This window comes from Diorhabda carinulata, chromosome 5, assembly GCF_026250575.1.
Source record: "Diorhabda carinulata isolate Delta chromosome 5, icDioCari1.1, whole genome shotgun sequence".
NCBI lineage: Eukaryota > Metazoa > Arthropoda > Insecta > Coleoptera > Chrysomelidae > Diorhabda > Diorhabda carinulata.
In genome coordinates, this window is record NC_079464.1 from 30,191,175 (window position 1) to 30,212,355 (window position 21,181).

A 21,181-nucleotide genomic window follows, 5' to 3' on the forward strand; every position below is an offset into this window, starting at 1 on the left:
ATGTCAAATCTGACAGTACCATCATACAGTTTGATATTTTTAATAGACAGTACCATCATACAGTTTGACATTTTTAATGGTGAACATACTCAAAACGTGTTGTCATACTGATACTATTTGAATTGTTTACTGATACTCAAAAAATTATGTTTTGGAGGTACCTCAAATCGACAATTTGTTCAAAAGCGTGCAAAAGTGCATTCATTTATATGGAGAACATTTTGAAAAACAATAAAATCATATCCAATTATGAATATTTGTTTTTGTTTATCATAAAACTTAAGTAGCAACCCTCGTACAGTGCTTTGTAATTTGGAACAAGATATTTAATACACAAAAAGTGTTTTAAGACAGCATTTTATTAAGGTCTGAACTAAATGAATTCCCCGAAAAACTCGCAATGATAAAATTGCATCTTGGACTGGTGTTTAAAAAATTGACGTCTCTATATAATTGTTTAATAACGATTTCTAGGGAAGTAACTTTAACCAGACTAGGGGGCGGAAAAAACTAATAGCTCTGGAGGAGCCAAAATGCTAAATACAGCCCTGTTCAAATAAAAATATAACAGCTTGAAAATACGTACCCGTAGAAAGGTTCATTTTATTGCATATGTACGCAGTATAACTGTCAAAGAAAAACATATCACACAGGTTAAAAATGGATGATCTACACAATATACACTCTTATAATACTTGTTTCTAATTAACTTTATAATATAATTGGTGAGATTATAAATAATTATGCCCACAATTATCAGTAGTTGGGAACTAAACTAAACGCGTCTCGTAAGATGGTTTGAAATGAGTCCCGCAAATAAATGTTATAACAATAATCTAACCTAACAAAAACATACTCAAACTAATAAAAGAAGATCGTGATGTTGCCATAGATATACAGATTTCTACAATTACGAGACTTTTCTTCTAGATTATTATTTAATTTAATTTTGTCTTATATAGTGAATTGTAATCGAAAATATGATTGAAAAGATATGTTATTGTTTATATAATATATAATTGTGACTATAGAATATATCAAACAGGCAATTATTAGCAAGTTTCGGGAATAAAATTTGCTACATAAAAAGTAAAAAAATTAATTCTAATGTCAATGTATATGCCTAATAAAAATAAATAGAAATGTAGAAATTTATAATCTCATAATCAAATAAATCGCTATCGACCAAGTCTTTGGTTTGATTCGGATTGATATCCGCGAATTAAGCAAATGTTGTGATAACCTAAAAAAAACCTACTTAAACTGATAGAAGAAGATTGTATCTAATTTTGCCGTAATTATACAGGTTGATTTTTATTTTTAATATAATTCTAACTCATATAGTGAACTATAATAAAAAATCTAATTAAAACCATGTGTTTTATTTATATAATAACAAAATTCTCATCAAAGGATACATCAAAATTAGTTATTTAAAGAAATAAAGCCGGCAACTACGCTTTGTTAGCAAGAATCTAAAGTAATATTTCTGTATAGGTAAAACAAATAAAAATAAAGAAATTTATTTATCTTCTCATATCTCATCGATATTCTGCTACCATTAGTGGTGATTGAATATTATTTTCTGCTTGATAAATTTTTAAGAGATTTTTTTGTTTAATAATGATCTACAATCATTAAACATCTCTTACTTGACTATTTTCAGTGCTATCAACATTACAGTACACACAAATAAATCTTATACATAACCTGGTTAATAGAAATGTCATTTTGACAATTTCATTTGAATATATTTTCAACATGTTGAGGAAAATTGTTTGTCTAATTTAAAAAATAGGAATAAAATCGACGAAATGGAACCAATAATGATTATACATGGAGGAGCTGAAGACGTTCCCGAAGAAATGATTCCTTGTAAAACGCGAGGGGTTAGAAAAGCTTGTAATATAGGTTACCGCATTCTTACTCAGTGCGGTGGCAGTGCATTAGATGCAGTAGAAGCTGCTATTTGTTATATGGAAGAAGACGAGGTATTTAACGCAGGTAAAACTTATTATTAACGCCCTTTTTATACGATTGTAGAATAGACATATAGACTGCTGTTTCTGTAGGTCGAGGATCGGCCTTAAATGAAGAGGGAGATATTGAAATGGATGCATCTATTATGTCCGGAGATGATTTGTCGACAGGAGGTGTAACTATAGTTAAAGAAATGTTACATCCTATAAGGTATTGAATATTTGGAACAAAATAGAAATAATTATTTTGTTTATATATATATATATATATATATATATATATATATATATATATATATATATATATATATATATATATATATATATATATATATATATGTTTATTCAACTTTGTGTTAGCTGTCACCAAAATATTCATTTGTTATTTAACGACCCGTCTTGTTGTACTTATAGACAGATTCAATGAAACGATTTTTCAAAAGAATCGATGAATCATTCGGTATAATATTTATTTTTAATATTTAACTTGATCGCTGATTTATAAACGGATTACAAGAAACGATTTTTTTAAAATACTCGATGATATAAAATAGTATTCGATATATTTAGTTTTAGTAATCAATTTGATTGTTAACAACAAAATATTCTTTCATTATCGATCCCCCTTGGCGTGTTCATAGACAGATTCAAGGAAACGATTGTTCAAACGAACCGAATGCATCATTCGATATATTTATTTTTAGTCTTGCTCGAATGGTTATGGAAAAAACTCCGCATGTTTTATTGGCTGGAGAAGGAGCGAATCGATTTGCGAATGATTGCGGTATGCCTAGAGTTCCGAATTGTCAATTAATCACAGAGTGGGCTAAAATCGAATTGGAAATGGTCAAAAAATCTGTAAGGCGATTGTCATTTCTATGTTATGCGTCATCTTAATTTTTTTTTAATTATTACAATCTGAATTTATGACTGGTTTAAGATATATAGGGTCATATGAAATAGTTAATTGGCTTATATTTATTAATAAATTAGGAACGTTTACCTCGATGCGATACAGTTGGAGCCGTAGCTATGGATCGATGTGGTCACATAGCTACAGGTGCGTCTTCAGGGGGACTTACGGGAAGAATGGTCGGTAGGAGTAGCGATAGCAGTAAATGTGGAGCGGCTATTTACGCTGACGATAGATTAGGCGGAGTATCTGTAGCTGGTAATTAAAATTACTAGCGCAATAATAAAGTTTTATCCATATATTGTTGATTCAAGGTCATGGGGAATCTATAGTTAAACTTTGTTTAGCTTATAATATAGTGAATCAATTACAGTGTGGAAAATCACCTCAGCAAGCGGTTCAAAATAGCGTTAATGAAATCGAGGATCGATTTTGTAAACGTGCCGGTGAGTTTCCTAAAAAAAAATATTTTTGTTATTTGATTGATGAATAAAAGTGGCTTCGTACAAGCGGATACATTAAAATTTAATGAATATCAGAATGAAAACAGTCAAAACATTCGATATACCGTGTACCAATTGGGAAACGTCACTTGTCACAATTTTCGCCGGTTCAGTTTTTTATTACCATTTTTATGCATAAAGTTGTCTGCTCACTATAGCGTACCATACACTAAATCGTCCCCAAAAATGTTAACATCTGAATTGTCGGTGTAAAGACGTTTTGTACATGATTTGCGACGTTGCCATATCGCCGCACTCAGCTTACAATGTCTATTCCTTGTATAAATCCACTTTTAGATGTATTTTTTCAGCATACGACACTCTGTACTTGTTAAATTGTTATTTTATTTTAATATTGATCTGTATATCTGTTTCTTTGGCATATTTTTCTCCAACGCTGTTTAATCATGATATTGATCCTGATCAAAATGAATACTTTTATTTTTTTCATCACTATCTCTCACTCTCTCATCACTTTTCAATGACTCTCTTAGGTTTATTAACGGGAATCTATCGATATAACAAGTTTTTGCCCATTTTAGGTGCCGTAGTTTTATCTAAATGTGGCAACGTTGGTGTATTTTTCACCAGTCATAGAATGCCGTGGGCATATACCAAAGGAAAAAAGATGTATTATGGAGCCAAACCTGGAGAGCTTAACGTGTCCGATTGTTCATGTAGTTAGTGCTGTAATATAATCCAGTTTCGTCTAGTTGTGTTGTTTAATAGTGTAATTTTATTCACCGTAAATTAACGTGCACTAAGATTAAAAAAATTCGTTTTAATTGATCCTGAGTACGAACCTGTCTATTGGAAAATCAAGATCCTTGTTACATAATATAGTGTGTGGACTCCTATACGAGTGATGGATGAATACTAGACGGCGCCAGCTGCAGTGAGATGAACCACTAGGTCATAAAAAGTTTGACACAAAATAGTTATGGTCAATAAATAAGTTGAACAAAATCATGACTAATTATTAATAACAATAAATATTCAAATATTATTATGTAGTATATATTAACACAAATAGTCATTCGTATACAATACAAAATAGCTGAGTAAACAGTCTGGACACAGATGTATTTTTATTATTCGAAAAAGAAGAAGAGAAATCATCCAAGCGGAGACTGTATGATTACAAGAAAAAGAAGAATTTAGAGAAAACTGAAAATTTACGTTAACGTCATATTGGTCAGAGAAAGTTCAAATGATGTTTTTGGAACAAAACTTTTGAATTTGCGAAAATACATTGATATGTCAGGAGATTTCCGACTTTATGTAACAAAAAAATTATGTGAGTAATGTTTCCTAAAACAACCAGACTGTAAATTTTAATATTGAAATTCTTGTAAATTAATTCAAGAAATACATCGTGTAGGCAAACAAAAGTCACTATCAACGTTATTTAATCAAAATATAATTGAGGTTAAACTTCCACTAATTAATATTATTGATAAAACAAAACTGATGATATAAATATGTTTGTGTAAGACATCATCGCAATTCTTATGATTAATTTGATAATAATGTTTCTAATAATGAGTACCATAGGAATTTTAACGCTACCATTTTGTAGTAAGTTCATTTTTAAATACAATCTATTTTAATTTAATTATATTCGTTGATATACCACTAATAATTTATCGTGTGTGGCCGTCTATAACGAAATATTTCTGTAGTAGTAGGTAGTCATTTAAATGAACGGATTTATCTCGACTAAACATTAAAATACTTGTACAAACAACTTGTTCAAAAAGTACAGATTACATAAAATTATTTTATTCAAACAGGATCTAGTAAATAGATAATATATAATTGTGTTTGAATCAGTTAGTGACAAAATGGAACCTATTTTATTGATACATGGCGGTGCTGGAGATATACCAGAATCGAGAATTGCAAATAAAATCGCCGGCCTTAAAAAGTCGGTTGATATCGGATTTAAATTTTTGCAAAATGGTGGAAACGCATTGGACGCCGTTGAAGCAGCCGTTAGGTACATGGAAGATGACGAAAATTTTAATGCAGGTAAAAACTTACGTTATAACAAATAGGAGAGTGATATTGACATTTCATATTTATCTTATTCGCATTTGAAAATAGAACAAAGATAACGTAACCTATACAGTATACAGGATGGTATTAAGCTCAATAAATGATTTAAAATTTATTTCTGATATTTTTTTTTATTAATTTTGGATGCTTTTTTTTCAATTTCTGTGATGTATTGACATTCTTTGTAATAACTCAGCGTTGCTTGTCATTTATTTTTATTATATGATATATTCAGACGTTTATTTTATTTTATTGGCATATTCTGTCTTTTTTTATTGTGATTACTTAACCAGTTTGACATTTTCTGCTATTTCTTGATGTTTATTGTCATTTATAACTATTCTTTGACATTTATTAACATTCTTGTCAGTTTCCTGTCAATTTTCACTCTTTTCTATACGTTCTTGACATATTCTTTTGACATTTCTAGTCATTTCAATCTATTTTTTTCCATAATGTTACTGTAATTATTCCCATTTTGATAAATATTTCTTTGACACATTGGGTACGTTCCACTTGATACCAACAGTCCGTAATCGTTCATATAATTTAATTAGTTATAAATGAAACGCACTTCTTGGACCCTGTAGTTCTATGATATGACAACTGTTACACTCGTTATGGACGTTAATTTTTAAAATTTTAAGGTTATGGTTCGGTTTTGAATTTAGACGGGGAAGTTGAAATGGATGCAAGTATTATGGTGGGATCCAATCTAGGTGCTGGTGCAGTTACAGTAGTTAAAGATATAGCTCATCCAATCAGGTAAAGTTTATTTGTAAAGAAATATACATCATCATCTTGTGATCTTTATCGAAAATATTCTCGAAATACCGAAATTTGTTGAAACAATTAGATCTTTTAACATATCTGGTATATATTTCAGTTTAGCTAGATTGGTAATGGAAAAAACTCCCCACGTCCTCTTTGCAGGGGCTGGGGCCAATAAATTAGCTGAAGAACATGGGATTCCCACTGTAGCACCGGGAAGTTTGGTTACTAAAGCCGCTAAGGACGCTCTTGAACGATTCAAACGTAAAGGAGGTGATTTAACTGAAATTGGTCATAAGGTCAGAAAAATAATAAAAAAAATCGATTTTTTCTCAAATTTTTAATACATTCACGGCTTATCGACTTAGTAGCCACTACCTAACCTGACTTAATCAAAAACATATAATGTGCGAATTAAATAAAATTATTTATTGAATACCTTTTGAATCTAGTTTAAAGCAACAATAATTATTGTTATAGAACCCAGGAGATGTTGGGACGGTAGGTGCAGTTGCGTTAGATTGTCATGGTAATTTAGCCGCCGCTACTTCGACTGGTGGTATTAATGGTAAAATGGTAGGGAGAAGTAGTGATACTTGTATGTTAGGTAGTGGTACATACGCTGATAATGATTTTGGAGCTGTTTCGACCACTGGTAAATGAAATATTTTAAAACCTTCAAATTTTATACTGAAAATGAACCTACAACTTTTTATAATTTCGATAGTTCATGGCCAGCTAAAAAAACGTTTCGTTTTTAAGTGATTGTTTCTCTATGCAGGTTATTTGTCTATGTTCTAGTATAAGCTTGTTTATAGGACACGGAGAAACAATTGCTAAATATTGTTTGGCGATTTCTATTATAAGAGAAATGGGAATAGGAAAATCAGCGCAAACAGCGACGAAAGAAACTTTGGAGAATATGACTAAACGTCTTAATAATACTGCAGGTTGAACAGTAATTTCCTTAATTGAAATATCATTATTATTTCTCTTTTAATATTTAGGTGCGATAACTTTGTCTAAAAATGGCGATCCGGGAATTTACTTTACAAGTCGTGGAATGGGTTGGGCTTATCGGAAAGGAAATGAATTACATTATGGTATCAATCACGACGAACATGAAATAGAATTTTTGAAAAGTTTATAAACATAGAGTAATACATACTTTGTTTTATATTTTTTTCTCATTTTTCATAACCTATAATTTCGACCCACAATTGTTTTGTATTAACAGTTCGAACTTACATCACGAGTCAACGTGAACAAATAATAGTAATAAAAACAATAAAACTCTAAACTGCAACGGTCATAATTTACTTGACAACAGATTGTACTAGAAGTGTTGCCAAATTGTTTGAAATGAAAGCTTGTTGGGTATTTTCCATACGATGTTAATTGTGAGAGAAATTAAATATTTCTATACAACAAAACCGTTTGTATAGTACTCGCTGTCCCCTACTTAAAAAAAATTATGTGACAGCCAGACTTTGGTTATTTTTTTGTGACTAATCTGACGGTTTTTTCATAGTTAGGTACTAAACTTTTGAAGATGCACGTTTATTTTAGTTAATGCGTGTTTTGGAGTAAAAAAAAAACAATTTTTTATTATATACAAGAATAATGAGAAATATTTGTAAATATACTTATTTGTTTCAGTCATATTGCTACAGATATATGCCAACTTCATTTAATGAAACTAATGAAAATATGAAATAATTGTTTATAAAATGAAACTAAGGTTATGAATATTAATAGGAGGTGCATACACAAATCAATACTTTGGAAATGCTCTTAATATTGAAAAATGCGTTAAGAGAACAGTTTCACTTCTATGTTGACATGATTAATTAGAAATACATACTAGTACTTTTAATTTCATTCATTTCAAGTAAAAGAACATTCGATCGACACGAATTTGAATTTGCATAAAAAAAGATAATTTTGATAATATTTTCTCATTACATGCAATGAATTATCAGTTATTTGTTTAACTTGACCTTATAACACTTTTTTGTTAACCCATTCTTCAATCTGTTCCAGATAATTTTACAAAAGTGACAATATAAAGAAGGCATATCGATTACTTCGAATAATACTAAAAATGTTTTTATAATTATGAAAAAATGAAATTAGAAACATATTACAACAGTTATTTCACATTGAAAACACTCAATATATTATTTTTATTATTATAAATCAGATTTTGAGGCTATTGTCGAAGTGAACAATACTTACAGTAGAATAAAAATGTTCTTAAGAAGCTGTTAGCTGCGATCAATTGAATCCTTGATTTTTTACTATCTAGAGAATCAGAATTCTTATAATTTTACTAACAATACAATCATTTTATGAAAAAATAGAATAAACTAACCCAAGAATGCACAATCAATGTAAGAAAACTTCACATTTTTAGATTACTTTTCTACTCTAATTTTTATGTTTTATTTATCATAAATTTGCATCGCAACCTGGTTATTTTCATTTGCTAATTAATACGAAGCCTGTAAACAAAAGATAACTATTTTATTTGATGATATTTTATTTTTCTCGGGCTAATAAAGATAACTTCCTCTTAGATTAAAATGTTTGATTTCTGGCTGTTTTTTTTTATATTTTATTACTTTTTAATTTATATTTCATTATACTCATATCTGTTTGGAGTAACACTACTAAAAAATTGAACTGAAGCTACTAAGTAAACATTTAGGATTCACTGTGATGTTCACAAACTAACCTCAAAATACAACTATTTCCCCAATAATCCTCATTAATAAACATTGACATATTAGAGGGACTATGGAAACTATGATAGGATTAACCCGAATACGATCTGAATTATCAGAAAGTAATTCGGATTTTTTTTCGGAAACTAAATGATTATTTATGAGTAATTCTTAAAAACAGCGAAATTTTAGGTCACTAAAGTTTACGATTTTTATATTTTCTGTATAATAATAAACAATTTGTTTCGAAATATTAGTAAAAAAAGTTGATATCTGCTCAATAATAATTGGAACACTCTAAATCTATTACACAACTGAATTAAAATCTATAGAAGGAGAAATATTATATATTTAAAATAATAGAAATAACAGGTTTTTGTAGTTTGAGCTTCAATTTGAAATTCCTATTGTTCTGTGCTAGGATTTGGAATCAACTGATAGGTGATCTGATTTCTATGATCAGTTTTTTGGATATGTAGGCAATACACATAACATATTAGACGTTATGTTGGTTGTCTATTGTACCGTTATGTATATGTAAATGTATTAATAGATAACACACATTGCACTTAAAATGTTTTGTGGGTACATATGTAGCTATTTTATGATACAAATAAAAAGATTTCATTTATATTTTGGGGAATTAAAAATCTTCGAATATAAATATTTCTTATTTCATAGAAAAACCCAATATCTTCACTATATATGTCAAAATTTATTATAGTGTTATACTGGTTATCTACTTTTTGAAATAGAATTTCTAAGCAGTTACTAAGTTTCTAATTTCATTTTTTTTTTATATTATACACAAATAAATACAAAAAACAAATTAATTGTTTTTATCTAACACCAACTTCCATGTTCTAAATTATTTTCCAAGCTTCTCCTATAATTCCATTTGATTATATGGTTGTTACCACCATTTTGATCTTTAACTTTAATATTGATAGGGGCTTCCCCCTTATAATTTCTCTTCACGCATTTCCTGTTTTGGAAATCACAATTAGTTTCGACCGATTGTAAACTGTGAGTTTTATGTAAAGATAACCTCAACGGTTTCTTAGGGGGCGCGGGTCTCGGTTTTTCGTAATACATATGTTTATCGTTATTCGGTTCCGAAGCATAATCTGTGCTACAGGTACCGTTCAACCTCGCGGAATTACAATCGCTGTCGAAATCCAAAGATTTAACACTTCTGGCGTCCATTTTCCGATAAGCTTTATCGTTATTCGTGTTTTCGTCTACGCTTTCGACGCCGTTTGCGTCATACTTAGGACCGATATGGATTTCTGATCGAAAATCCAGAACCGACGTGGATTTTCTAGCGTTGTAATGTCGTAATAATTCGGAATTATATTTTTCGGAAGCTGTAATACATTTTTGACGATGTTTTTCGTACATAGTAGGATCTCGGTTCCTTGTTAGATCTTGCACTATTTGCGTGGCTTTCTTGTAACTTTGGTCCATTATGTCGTACTCTATTTCAGAGTTTGCTTTAGCAAAATCTGCCGAATACCTCTCCGTCTTCTTATTATATCTTCTCGTATCTAACCCCGAGTTTGATTCCGAATTATAATCCTTATGGTGGTGATGGTGTTTTCTGTAAGTTACTTTATCATTGTTCGGTATATTTCCCAAGGGACTTTGTACGCCGCTCCTGGATCTATGTTTATGCCTGTTATGGACGAGTTTGTGACAGAATTCGCTTGTTAGGGAAGGTATGTGGGTGTTTGATACGTTTGATAAACTACTTTTCGACCTGGACGGTAAAGAAGAAGATTCTTTAGCTTCTGTTGCGACATGATCCTGTTTGTAAACATTAGTATCGTTATTATTGCACGAACTGGTAGGCGAAAGTGTCCTTATGTTAATATTAGTGACGTTTTGGTTTGATTTTGAGATCAACGGTGGTGGTTGTGATGAATTTCGTTTATCTAGTTCGTTGGATTTGTTTTTGATAAGCTCCGAGACCTAAAATAGAAACAGTACATGAGATTAAAACATATTTTATACAACATGTACCTGTACCTGTTCTTCTAAATAAGATATTCGATGAGTCAATCTAATGTTATCCGATTTTAATACTTCTTTAGCTTTTTCTGCTTCCTCTGCTTTAATTCTTAAAGATTCTAATTCTGAACAAAGAGAATTGACTCCATTTTGTGTGTTGCTCGATAGATTGCTGTTGCTGATTTTACGTAAGACGACCAATTGTGCTGGATCAGGCGCAGCTGCCAATAATCTAGTGAGATCATCCCGGTTTTTGGTTAATACGATTTTTCCATTCACCTCCACGAATCTGTAAAAAAAATAAGTTAGAATCCATGAAAAAACAGACACACTGTGTTTTTTCATCAATTATATACTCTATCTTCGTAAGCAACTATAAAAAATGCATAATTTTCAATGAGAACTGATAAAAAGCGACAAAAACATTTGGATTATTTGATAAATTTTCTAAAACAATATAGGTATAATCATTTTTTCCAGTGTAGTAATTTGCGCTTGTTTTATGAGTGTATTCTGTATATTTTATTGTCAAATGACGTCACGGTTTCGAAACTCATTTACGCAAAAATGACTTTAGTAAGTTATCGCGTTGTAATCAACAGTTGGTGTCAAATTGTGTTAACCTAATAATAATATTTAATATTAATTCTATAGGTAATGAAAATACAAATGATAATAGTAGTAAAAATGCTGTCAAAATTTTATTTCCTGACTAAAGCACGGTCTTAAATTTAACCGTACCCAACCCACGTCCATCTCTAGCATTTAGTTAGCAGTGCCGTGCTATGGCTATTTCAAACCCTTAGAATCCCGAGAACAAGTTAAGATTAAAATAAGATTAATCAGGATAGCGTTAGTGTAGACAAATTTAAAGTATGCTGAGAAAAAAAAATCCCTCAATACCTTCTCTCTTTTATACTGCAACATGCGTATTTTATAATTGTCATTAGAATATTCGTAATAGACAACACACATATCACTTGAATCGTCGTGTTGGTTGTCTATCTCTTTAAAATGTTCAATTATTATTTATATATATATTTTATTTTTGTACTTTTTTCGAGTTATTTGCGATTCATAATTAGTGCATTTCAACAAATAATTTCTCCTATTTTGAATCATGAATATATATAAAACGACCTTTTTAAATTAAAATATGTTGTCAATTTTATATTCACACAGATATATAAATTTAATTATTTAAAAAGAAGATGTTTCTAAATATAAATTCTTGTAAGCCGTAATTTTACAATGTCTTAAGAAATTGTGTGTGAAAAATAAATGAAAAACAAAACTATACTCATAGAAAAAAAATCTATTGTCTTCAGTATGGGAATTTTCCACAAATATACTCGCACATTATTTAAAGATTAATAGAAAATTAGCATGTTATTAGCGTTACACCAAGAATATATTTAACAATTATATAATTATTGTTATCAAGAGTAAGGTAAAATAATTATACAAATTATTATTTTCAAGTTATATATTAGCGTAACTGTTTAACTCCACCTCTATCACGTAACGACAATCCTCCCAAAAATAGCCTCAACCCCAACGTCTAACGGACTATTCATCCAACATCTCGAAATGTATATAATGTAATTTTATATAATGTAGGAAATAAAAAAAAAGAAGAAGAGTTAACTATTTTTAGAATTGAAAGAATCATGTTTTGGTGCACTATCTAAGTAGGTCAAAATAATCTCACGTAAAACCAGTTCCTCCAGATTAGTGATATAAAAAACATTTTAATTTGATAGATGTTTTAGATATCGCAATTCTTGAAATTGTATTGGTTGAAATGTTTATTTCACGCTACCATTATTTAAGATACATGTTAAAACGAAGAGCCACTTTACTATTTAATCTAATAATTTTTTTTGGAATTTCAGAGAGTTTCGGCATAAATTATGTGAAAACTTTTGTTTCTTTGAAACAAATGTCGATTATGTTCATTGCACATCAGTGAATCGTGAGAATATGGGAATGTACTACGAAACTTTATTACCGTAATGAATTTTTTCTATAAGCCTGTTGATTCTAATACTATTTATAAAAAAGTTATGAATTTTTCTTAATAAAACATTTTTTACCTGTTTAAACATATAAAAATGTTGTAAGAAGTAAAAGGTATCAAAAAAATTATACTATAGATATTTTTAATTATATACGTATAATGTCATAGGTAACGTTAACAGACCTTCAAGTGGGGTTAGAATACCGGAAAGCCATTATTTTACTGAGAACAATCCGAACTTACCATCCATATATCCGGTACTCACCTGTAGACAAACTTACCTCATCTATTTTTATACTTTTTACATGGTGAGAAAAAAAATTATCAACTTCAAACACTCGATTATCTTCAGATATTGATTTTCTTTTTTTGCCTAGAGAATGACTCGATTGTCATAATTTTCAGCCATATTTTTAAACAACTTAAACAGGTCAATATCATGCGCAAATATCATTTATCATTACAGAAAAGAAGAATTAGTTTCGAACTTTTTCATTTACCTTGTATTGATAAGCCTTTTATGTTCAACACAATAATTGGTAAAGAATACAAAATGTTTCGTAAATTATCTGCTACAAAATACGAACGGTACTCAATATAATCATCTTAAATAGATTATTGGTAATAATATGATACACTGAGCCGAGAAATAATTCAATTATGAATCCTAGGTGTGTTACAATGATTTAGTGGTTTTCATAGACGATTGCTAAATGATTCAGACCTCAATTTGAATTGAAATTTTTTTGATTGAGATAAGTAAATTAAAATTCAATATTATTTCTTTGAGCATATTTAGTACAATAAGTTTTTGAATTTTTTTATATGATGTGGAAAGTTGTTTTATTAAACCACGGATTAATAAATTGAATAACTTCCTTGTGTTAAATGTATTTCCCAAAATCATTTAATAGTTAGTTTACGCAGATGACACAAGGTCAAGTTAATTTTGTATTTTTAGTTTAGAGCACTAGATGGCTCTGTCAGCATAAACAGACATCATATTAAAATTAGTAATTTAAAGGCAGATTTGAAGACGAGATTTCAAGTAATGCCTGTGTGTAATAATAAATAAATGTTGTTGTTTAATCGATTGTATGAAAAACACATTATATCATTATTACTTTAAGACAAACCGGATATTACACATAGAAATAATACTCCCAGAAGGATGTCAAAGTTATAGTAATACGCTTGCGCAAACATATATTTACATCCTCATATATTTGAGTTTAAATAAAACGGCGTTGCCAAATTGTAAAAAGCATCCCGTTTCATTAAAATTTTAATTACAAAAGAAATAATTATTAAATGAGATACTTTGAAATCTATCCCACATGAAAAATTAATTTTTATATATCCTTCAAGTATGTTTTTTCGAATCAAATTTTCTAATCTAAAACATAAAATGTTTCGTACTTTGTAACGAACAAATGGCAACACTGCTACACCATTGTGTTTCTAAAACTAAAAAAGCTTTGTCTAGTTGTTGTGCTTTTAATTAGGTGTTTTCGATTGTGTTATATTTATTATATTGGTGATAATTGTCGTTATTTAGATTCTGTTTCTGTGACTATGAATACGATTCAAAAAACGGTCATATTATGATAGTACAGGTAAGTAGAATAATATATCATTCTTCTATTAATGACACGTGCATTTATATCTGAGTTTGAATCATTAGGAAGCCGCCAACTTTTAAGGTATCGAACTGATTGTATGTATAGGACGTGTATTTATTACACATAGATTTTTTTCATGGGTATTATTTCTAAGATTTAACATAACTGGTATTTTCTCTAGTGTAGATTGTTGAAACTATACATATGTACATTAACGTATTTTGGCTATTAGTACCTTAAAAAATTATACTTATTGTAAATCGAAAATGCTTGTTGAAGGTTATCTAGACTAATACATATTATACAGTGAAAAATTGGTGTTTCTATTAGTTCAAGTATAACCTATATTCAATAATTTTGCACATTTGATCAGTATCTATAAATTTATCAACTTGAAAATACCAGACATTAACAGTGTTGCCGGTTTGTTCTTGAGTAAATAAAGACAATTATTATTTCTTCACTATTTTTTTAAATTGATTATCGGAAATGTAAATTAATGCTTTATTTGAGAAAAATATTTATTATTTCTAGAAAAAAAAATAGTATTTAATAGTAAAACTCACCTGTCTCCTTTGCGCAAATTAGTTTCTTCCAAAGCCCAATCGACGTAAAGGCCAGGCAAAGAGCTTTTGACTCCTGCACCAAATTTTGGATTGTTATGATCATATTCCATTTGAATCGCATACAGGAATACATGATCATTACCATGTACACAACTGTAATGATGATAATAATAAATATGACAATCTTGCAATCATAAGGCCAAGGATAAAACAGTTGTATTTTTAGGCACTGAATCCAAATAAGCCCGGCGTTTTTGAAAGTAAAAAATTGACGATTTTCACTAATTTTCGATACAAACAATTACAAAAGTTAAATATATTTTTTTCAATTACCAATTCTTAAAAGACCGGTCTTTGGAATATTAGTCACAACGATTAGTTGTACTTAGTTGACAGGCATTTTGATTTGATTCATATTGACGCTGACATATTAGTCACGTGATCGAATAACTCCGCCTTTTATACTTTAGTTAAATTGTGATTTATTGTGTAACATTTATTTATATTTTGATCTTAACTAATGTTTTATTACAAATTAATTGATTTTGTATAACTGAAAAGTGATAAAGTCACATATTTCGTTAGTATATTATTTAAACTTACCTGTATAACGTGTGGCAATCTGACGATTGTCTGTTGGATTCTTCGATACACAATTGAAGAGCTCTAGTTTCTTCTAATAAAGTTAATAAATTCAGTTCTTCTCTACCTAACTGATATTCCAGTTCGGCTTGTTGAATCCGCACGTCTATATTACTGAACAACACATTATACGTATAGTTTTACTAAATATATTATATTAATACGAGGGTGGTTCAAATATAAGCCGGAATTTTATTATAAAAAATTTTCTAATAAAAAATTAAATTGTAATTTTAAAATGCCAAAACAACAATAAAAAAACAATTCGTATTATGTATTTGATATTTATCCGAATAATATGCAACTATGAATACACTCTGATGTTGTTAGTTGCCTAATTATACGGGGTACTTCCGAAACAGACCCGCGAACAAATCACTTACTTACTCAGTTATATCTAATCTTTCCAAGGCCATTTTTAAATTCTTAATAGTCAGTCTTTTATTATCGACGTCCGTTTTAAGTCTACCCAATCTGGCTTCGGCCTGTTTCTTCTCGACATCAGTTAATTCCTTCATATTGTTATTATTAGAATTTCTAATGGCGTTTAACCTCAAACCTGGTATCGTCAGTTGCCCTTTAAGACTTTGTATAATATTTTCTTTATCTTTTAGAGCGTTTCTTAATTTTTCCAATTCTTTGATGGCTAGTTCTTTCGGTATGGAATGTATAGAAGATCCGATGCTGATCCCTGATATACTCCCGTTTTTCTTTCTTCTTGGCGTGCTCGATAACGATACTTCTATACTGGCCATCTGTAATAAATAGTTATTTATAGGTTACGGTGATGATTCTGCGCAATAGAGAGTAATGTTATACAGGGCCGGATTAAGATTTATAAGGCCCGGGGCTAAAATAATGACGGGGCCCCCATAAGGAATTCGGAAACCCGGAAAAATTCACAAAATAATATCAATACGTTAGATTTGTGGTATCAACACATCAAAAAATACAGAATGATGGGGCCCGGGGCTATAGCCCCCCAACCTTGCGTATCAAGGCACTAAAGTCATACGTTAACAAGTTGTAAGCTGCTTGACGTAAAATCGAATGAACTCGTCCACGACATTAACGGTGATATCGGTCCTGTTTATCAGAACCATTTTCTAGGAGAAGCTTTTTATTCGTTTGTTTGGTTATTTTCTAGTTTTTTTGGAAATTCGTTTCGATCCCAAAGCAGGAAGAGGCCTGCAGAAAGTCAACCGGTAACGATACGACGATCAACTCCTGCAGAAAGTTTTTAAGGTATTTTGGGTCTGTCGTAGAAACACCAAGAACATTCTCCTTTGGGATCTTTCGGTTTAAATTCGTGCTTGTTTAGCAGCGAAAGTCAGTATATAATTCAAAGTCATAGTGAATGGAAATATAGTGTCTGGTGGGTGTGTGTGTGTAAATAAATTAAGTAAAAAAGAGACAGTTTGTTTAAAATAAATTAGAAATATTACTACGCTTATCCATTCCGTATATTCACGTATTTATTACGGGTATTGTAACGAATAGTGTTTTGTCGAGACTCAGGATTCCCATAGCGTGGTATCGATATCAAGTTTCTTAATCTTACCCTTGACTTCACCCGGTGCAGTCCCATAAAAATTAAAACCAGTTTCAATTGGCACCAACAGTGTCTCTACGAGACAATAAAATGCAAAGAGTCTCGTTACTTTTTCCTTTTCTATTATTGGAATGGCTAACCACCCACATCTTATTTTTTTTTCAATAACTATACAGGGTGTACCAACTTGATGGTTATTTTATTATGAACTACTTCAAAAGTTCTTGTCGATCAAAGTTGTGCATTGCAAAAGAGAAATCAGGTTAGTCCCGGTTCCGAACCTCTTCCCAGTTGACAAAATGTACCAAATTGGGAAACTGGCCAAAGTTTAATAAAAAATCGTGGCACGGTTTGGGATTTTCTGAAACATCTCTAGACCAACAGGACTAAAAAAAATGCGATATAGTCGAAAAATGTTTCAATTTTTCAAATATTTATCTGGCGCAGTCAGTAGGATTCGCGAAGTCGTGAAAATACTTTTTGTCGTTAAAATTTCGGGACTTTTCGACGTTTGATCGCGAATCTAAACAACTTACTACTACTGAAAAGAGATACAACGAGTGATGGAGCCGTTGAAGACCAGTGCGCTGAACATGAGTCAGTTTGCTTTCGTCGAAGACGCAGTTCCGGAAAAAAAGGATGACCGACGTTCCTAATTGGTGTTCAAGTCCAACAAGAGCTCAGAAAAAGATTATTTGTGGCTGTACAGTCAGAAGAAGACTTGAGGTAGTTAACCTTAACACGAAAATGCCAGCTACTAACCTCAAATTAACCCCAGCGCGCCGAGCGGACTGTCCACGATTTGTCCGGGAACACGTTAATTGGATCAACGTTTTAATGGGGCTCAGACGAAAGCAGAGAGTGGTTGCATGGAGGACGAGTCTACAGAAAACTCAGTTTTGACTATATTTGTTTTCTGGTGTGTTACTATCGATCCACGTTTGCTTAAAACTCGACTATATTGAAGTTGACAATGTCAAACGCTCCCTCGAACTTTTCGGACCAAAATGATTAATTCAAAACCATAGTTTTGTTGTTATACGCTTGGAGCGGTGTATGTTAATGAGTAACAACTTGAGAAATGGAATACGAAGCGTGAGTAATTTGTTTGTTTCTAATTATATATACCGACGTTCTCAGGATTTGTTTCTCTTCGCGTTTTTCATCTAAAATTGTTCCTAAAGGCTATGTATGTAACAGTACGAGGAAAACTTTGTTTTGTATTCTTTTGCGAAGGTATAAAGGAGATTCGCGATGTCGTTTAGCTAAATATTTTTATTAGTTTAGTTTTTAGAACAGATGGCGCTGTTATTGTCGAATCCATATGACGTTTATGAAGTACCAACTTTCGAGAGGTTATGTGTCAAATTTCATGACATTTCGATCTGTCAGAAACAAGTGACGGCCATTTAAGTGAAGCTAGTTTTGACATTTCAAAAAATCGCTTGGGTTGTATGTTATTTAAGATATTTTGAGTACGATAAAACTTTAGGCGAAGTGGGTGACAAATTTGAGTGGAATGAGGAACGCACCGCCGTCGCGGATACCCACTTTACCGATCTCTAGAATACGTAAATCAGAAACAAGGACGTGGGTTGCAAATAAAATAAGTTTCCCAAGGAGCTACGAACTCTAAGAATGCTGCTAGGCAGATATCTCTAATGTATTTCAACTAGTGGTAGGGAATTCAATATTAGTACTTACTTTAGCTTCTAATGTTTCCAATTGGGCCATTCTTGGTTCGACAATGCCGGGTTGTAAAGTGGTCTGAAAACAAACAAAAAAACAATTTTTTTTAATGAATTATTAATCATAGTGATTCGTAGTAAAAAATAATCCGATTGACTGCGCCAGTTATATTTTCGATAACCGAAAATTTGTTTTTAAGAATGTTTCAAACTCAAAATCACAATATTTCAACAAAGTTTCATTAAAAAATGTTTACAACGATGCTATTTTTATATTAAAATAAATACTGACACATGTTTACAAAATATGATCTTTTTTCGTATTAATTTTTAGAATATTCTAGATTTTTCTTCATGTAATTCCTCGATTCCTAGGAATGGAAACTAACGGTAGTATTTTTCAGATCCTGTTCTGTGGTTCCTCCTCTTTCTTCACGTTCATTTTCTTCATTTTTCTGATTTATTAATTTGAAGTTCTGTCCCTCGATGAACGTAGATTTCGTGCTGTGGTATCAAGAAACTTTCGGGTCGAGACCGCACGAATCCGAATGACTGCGCCAGTTATATTTAACAATAAAGTTTTCAGAAGTAAAATCTTCAACTGGCGCAGTCAGTAGGATTCGTGCGGTGACGTATTTTACAGTAGTGCGAATACCTTCGTTTCTACGAGGGACCGAAACTTCGAATTACTGTAAGTGCCATTAGTCTCATTATTTTTCTAATTATTCCTCTATCCTTTGATATCCTTCGTTACTGACGATTAATATCTTCGGGCGTGTGCCAAGTCATTTAGATTTCAATACCCGCCGTTAAAATTGTAGTTACTTGCGATTATTACATGAGTTTCAACCGATAGTTTCTTGGTTTCTCGGATTTCGAAACTTTTAAGTCTGAATTTTCGAGAACTTCAATAAGTTTATCTTCAGCGGTTGTTTGGGTTTTCGGATACAGGAAATCGACTGTAACTTTGTTTATAAATGGAACACCCTGTATATTAATACATTTTTGAAATCTACGTGAAATTTCAGTATACTTTTGTTTAAAAACTTTTTTCGAAAAATGGATACTTTTTGAGTTATTAATTTTTTTGTAAAAAATTTAAACTATTGCAGACCCTTATAAATTATTTTTTTACGAGGATACCCTTAAAGATATGAAAATTATTTCTGTTCGGTTGCTTTTAACAAGGTTAGACGTATTTGAATCTACGTTGAAAAATTTTTCATTTTATACAGGGTGTGTATAAAAAGTGTTCAAAGTTTAACTATATAAATATCAAATTTTTCAAATAGAACCACTCGGAAACGACTAAAAGTTGGAATAAGATTAGTAAATACAATTCGATTTGATTTTTTTTTCAGACTTTTTTGTTTCTTAGTGATTGTATCAACGGGTCAAAATACAATTCAGACTACACCAGCATCTCTAAAAATTTACAGAAAACATTTAATATCTGGATAACGGTGAGGTTTAGATATAGGAAAGTATACATGAATTTGCCTTATTTTTTACCTCTGAAGGCATTAAAATAGAAAAAATCGGGTGGTTCTATTTGAAAAAATAAAGAAATTTGATATTTATGAAGTTTTACTTTGAATACTTTTAATACACACCCTGTATAAAATGAAAAAATTTTCAACATTGATTCAAATACGTCTGACCTTGTTAAAAGCCGTCGAACAGAAACCATTTTCATATCTTTAAGGGTATCCTCGTAAAAAAATAATTTATAAGGGTCTGCAACGGTCAAATTTTTTACAAAAAAATTAATAACTCAAAAAGTATCCATTTTTCGAAAAATGTTTTTAGACAAAAGTGTACTAAAATTTTACGTAGATTTCAAAAATGTATTAATATATAGGGTATTCTAATTAAAATAACAAAGTTACAGACGAACCGGAAGTCGGCCATCTTTGAAAATATTTTAGTTAAAAAGATCGTATCCGAAAACCCAAACGTAGAAATTTCACTATAAGTATTTCGCCATATACACATTGTTTTAATTCGTCGTAGGACACCCGGTATATATAATTTTTATATTAAGTATATATACAGTGTGTCTACGTAAGTTGGCGGCATATGGGACATAACTTTTTTATTATTAATTTTACGATAAAAAGTTATTCTTTAT

At 30.7% G+C, this 21,181-nt stretch overlaps 3 protein-coding genes across 6 annotated transcripts in view; 2 read left to right on the forward strand and 1 right to left on the reverse strand.

The window, feature by feature from the left end:
* The window catches only part of LOC130894313 (uncharacterized), a 52,409-nt gene that overhangs the window by 10,721 nt on the left and 20,507 nt on the right, over positions 1-21,181 (reverse strand). For 2 of the 3 annotated variants that reach the window (XM_057801040.1, XM_057801041.1), the window contains 6 exons: positions 19,067-19,129; positions 16,198-16,565; positions 15,772-15,924; positions 15,169-15,321; positions 10,979-11,249; positions 7,823-10,921 (listed from right to left, as the gene is read on the reverse strand). In XM_057801040.1, the coding sequence (XP_057657023.1) occupies positions 9,794-10,921; positions 10,979-11,249; positions 15,169-15,321; positions 15,772-15,924; positions 16,198-16,565; positions 19,067-19,129 (2,136 nt within the window). In that variant the 3' untranslated portion in view covers positions 7,823-9,793. Of the gene's footprint in view, positions 1-7,392; positions 10,922-10,978; positions 11,250-15,168; positions 15,322-15,771; positions 15,925-16,197; positions 16,566-19,066; positions 19,130-21,181 lie in introns of those variants that run through there. The other variant, XR_009059319.1, reaches the window with a different exon arrangement.
* Positions 1,701-4,107, forward strand: LOC130894328 (isoaspartyl peptidase/L-asparaginase-like). The gene is made up of 6 exons (XM_057801072.1): positions 1,701-2,004; positions 2,073-2,190; positions 2,684-2,837; positions 2,973-3,150; positions 3,207-3,338; positions 3,938-4,107. The coding sequence occupies exons 1-6, from the start codon at positions 1,815-1,817 to the stop codon at positions 4,078-4,080; spliced, it is 915 nt and encodes a 304-aa protein (XP_057657055.1). The 5' UTR covers positions 1,701-1,814; the 3' UTR covers positions 4,081-4,107.
* LOC130894326 (isoaspartyl peptidase/L-asparaginase-like) lies at positions 4,543-7,401 on the forward strand. Of its 2 annotated transcripts, none has more exons than XM_057801070.1 (7): positions 4,543-4,692; positions 5,229-5,426; positions 6,101-6,218; positions 6,340-6,523; positions 6,705-6,879; positions 7,043-7,174; positions 7,232-7,401. In XM_057801070.1, exons 1-7 carry the CDS (start codon positions 4,653-4,655, stop codon positions 7,372-7,374), a joined length of 990 nt encoding a protein of 329 aa, XP_057657053.1. In that variant the 5' UTR covers positions 4,543-4,652; the 3' UTR covers positions 7,375-7,401. The 2 variants fall into 2 exon arrangements, with proteins under 2 accessions (XP_057657053.1, XP_057657052.1); XM_057801069.1 differs by lacking the exon at positions 4,543-4,692 and adding an exon at positions 4,882-4,973.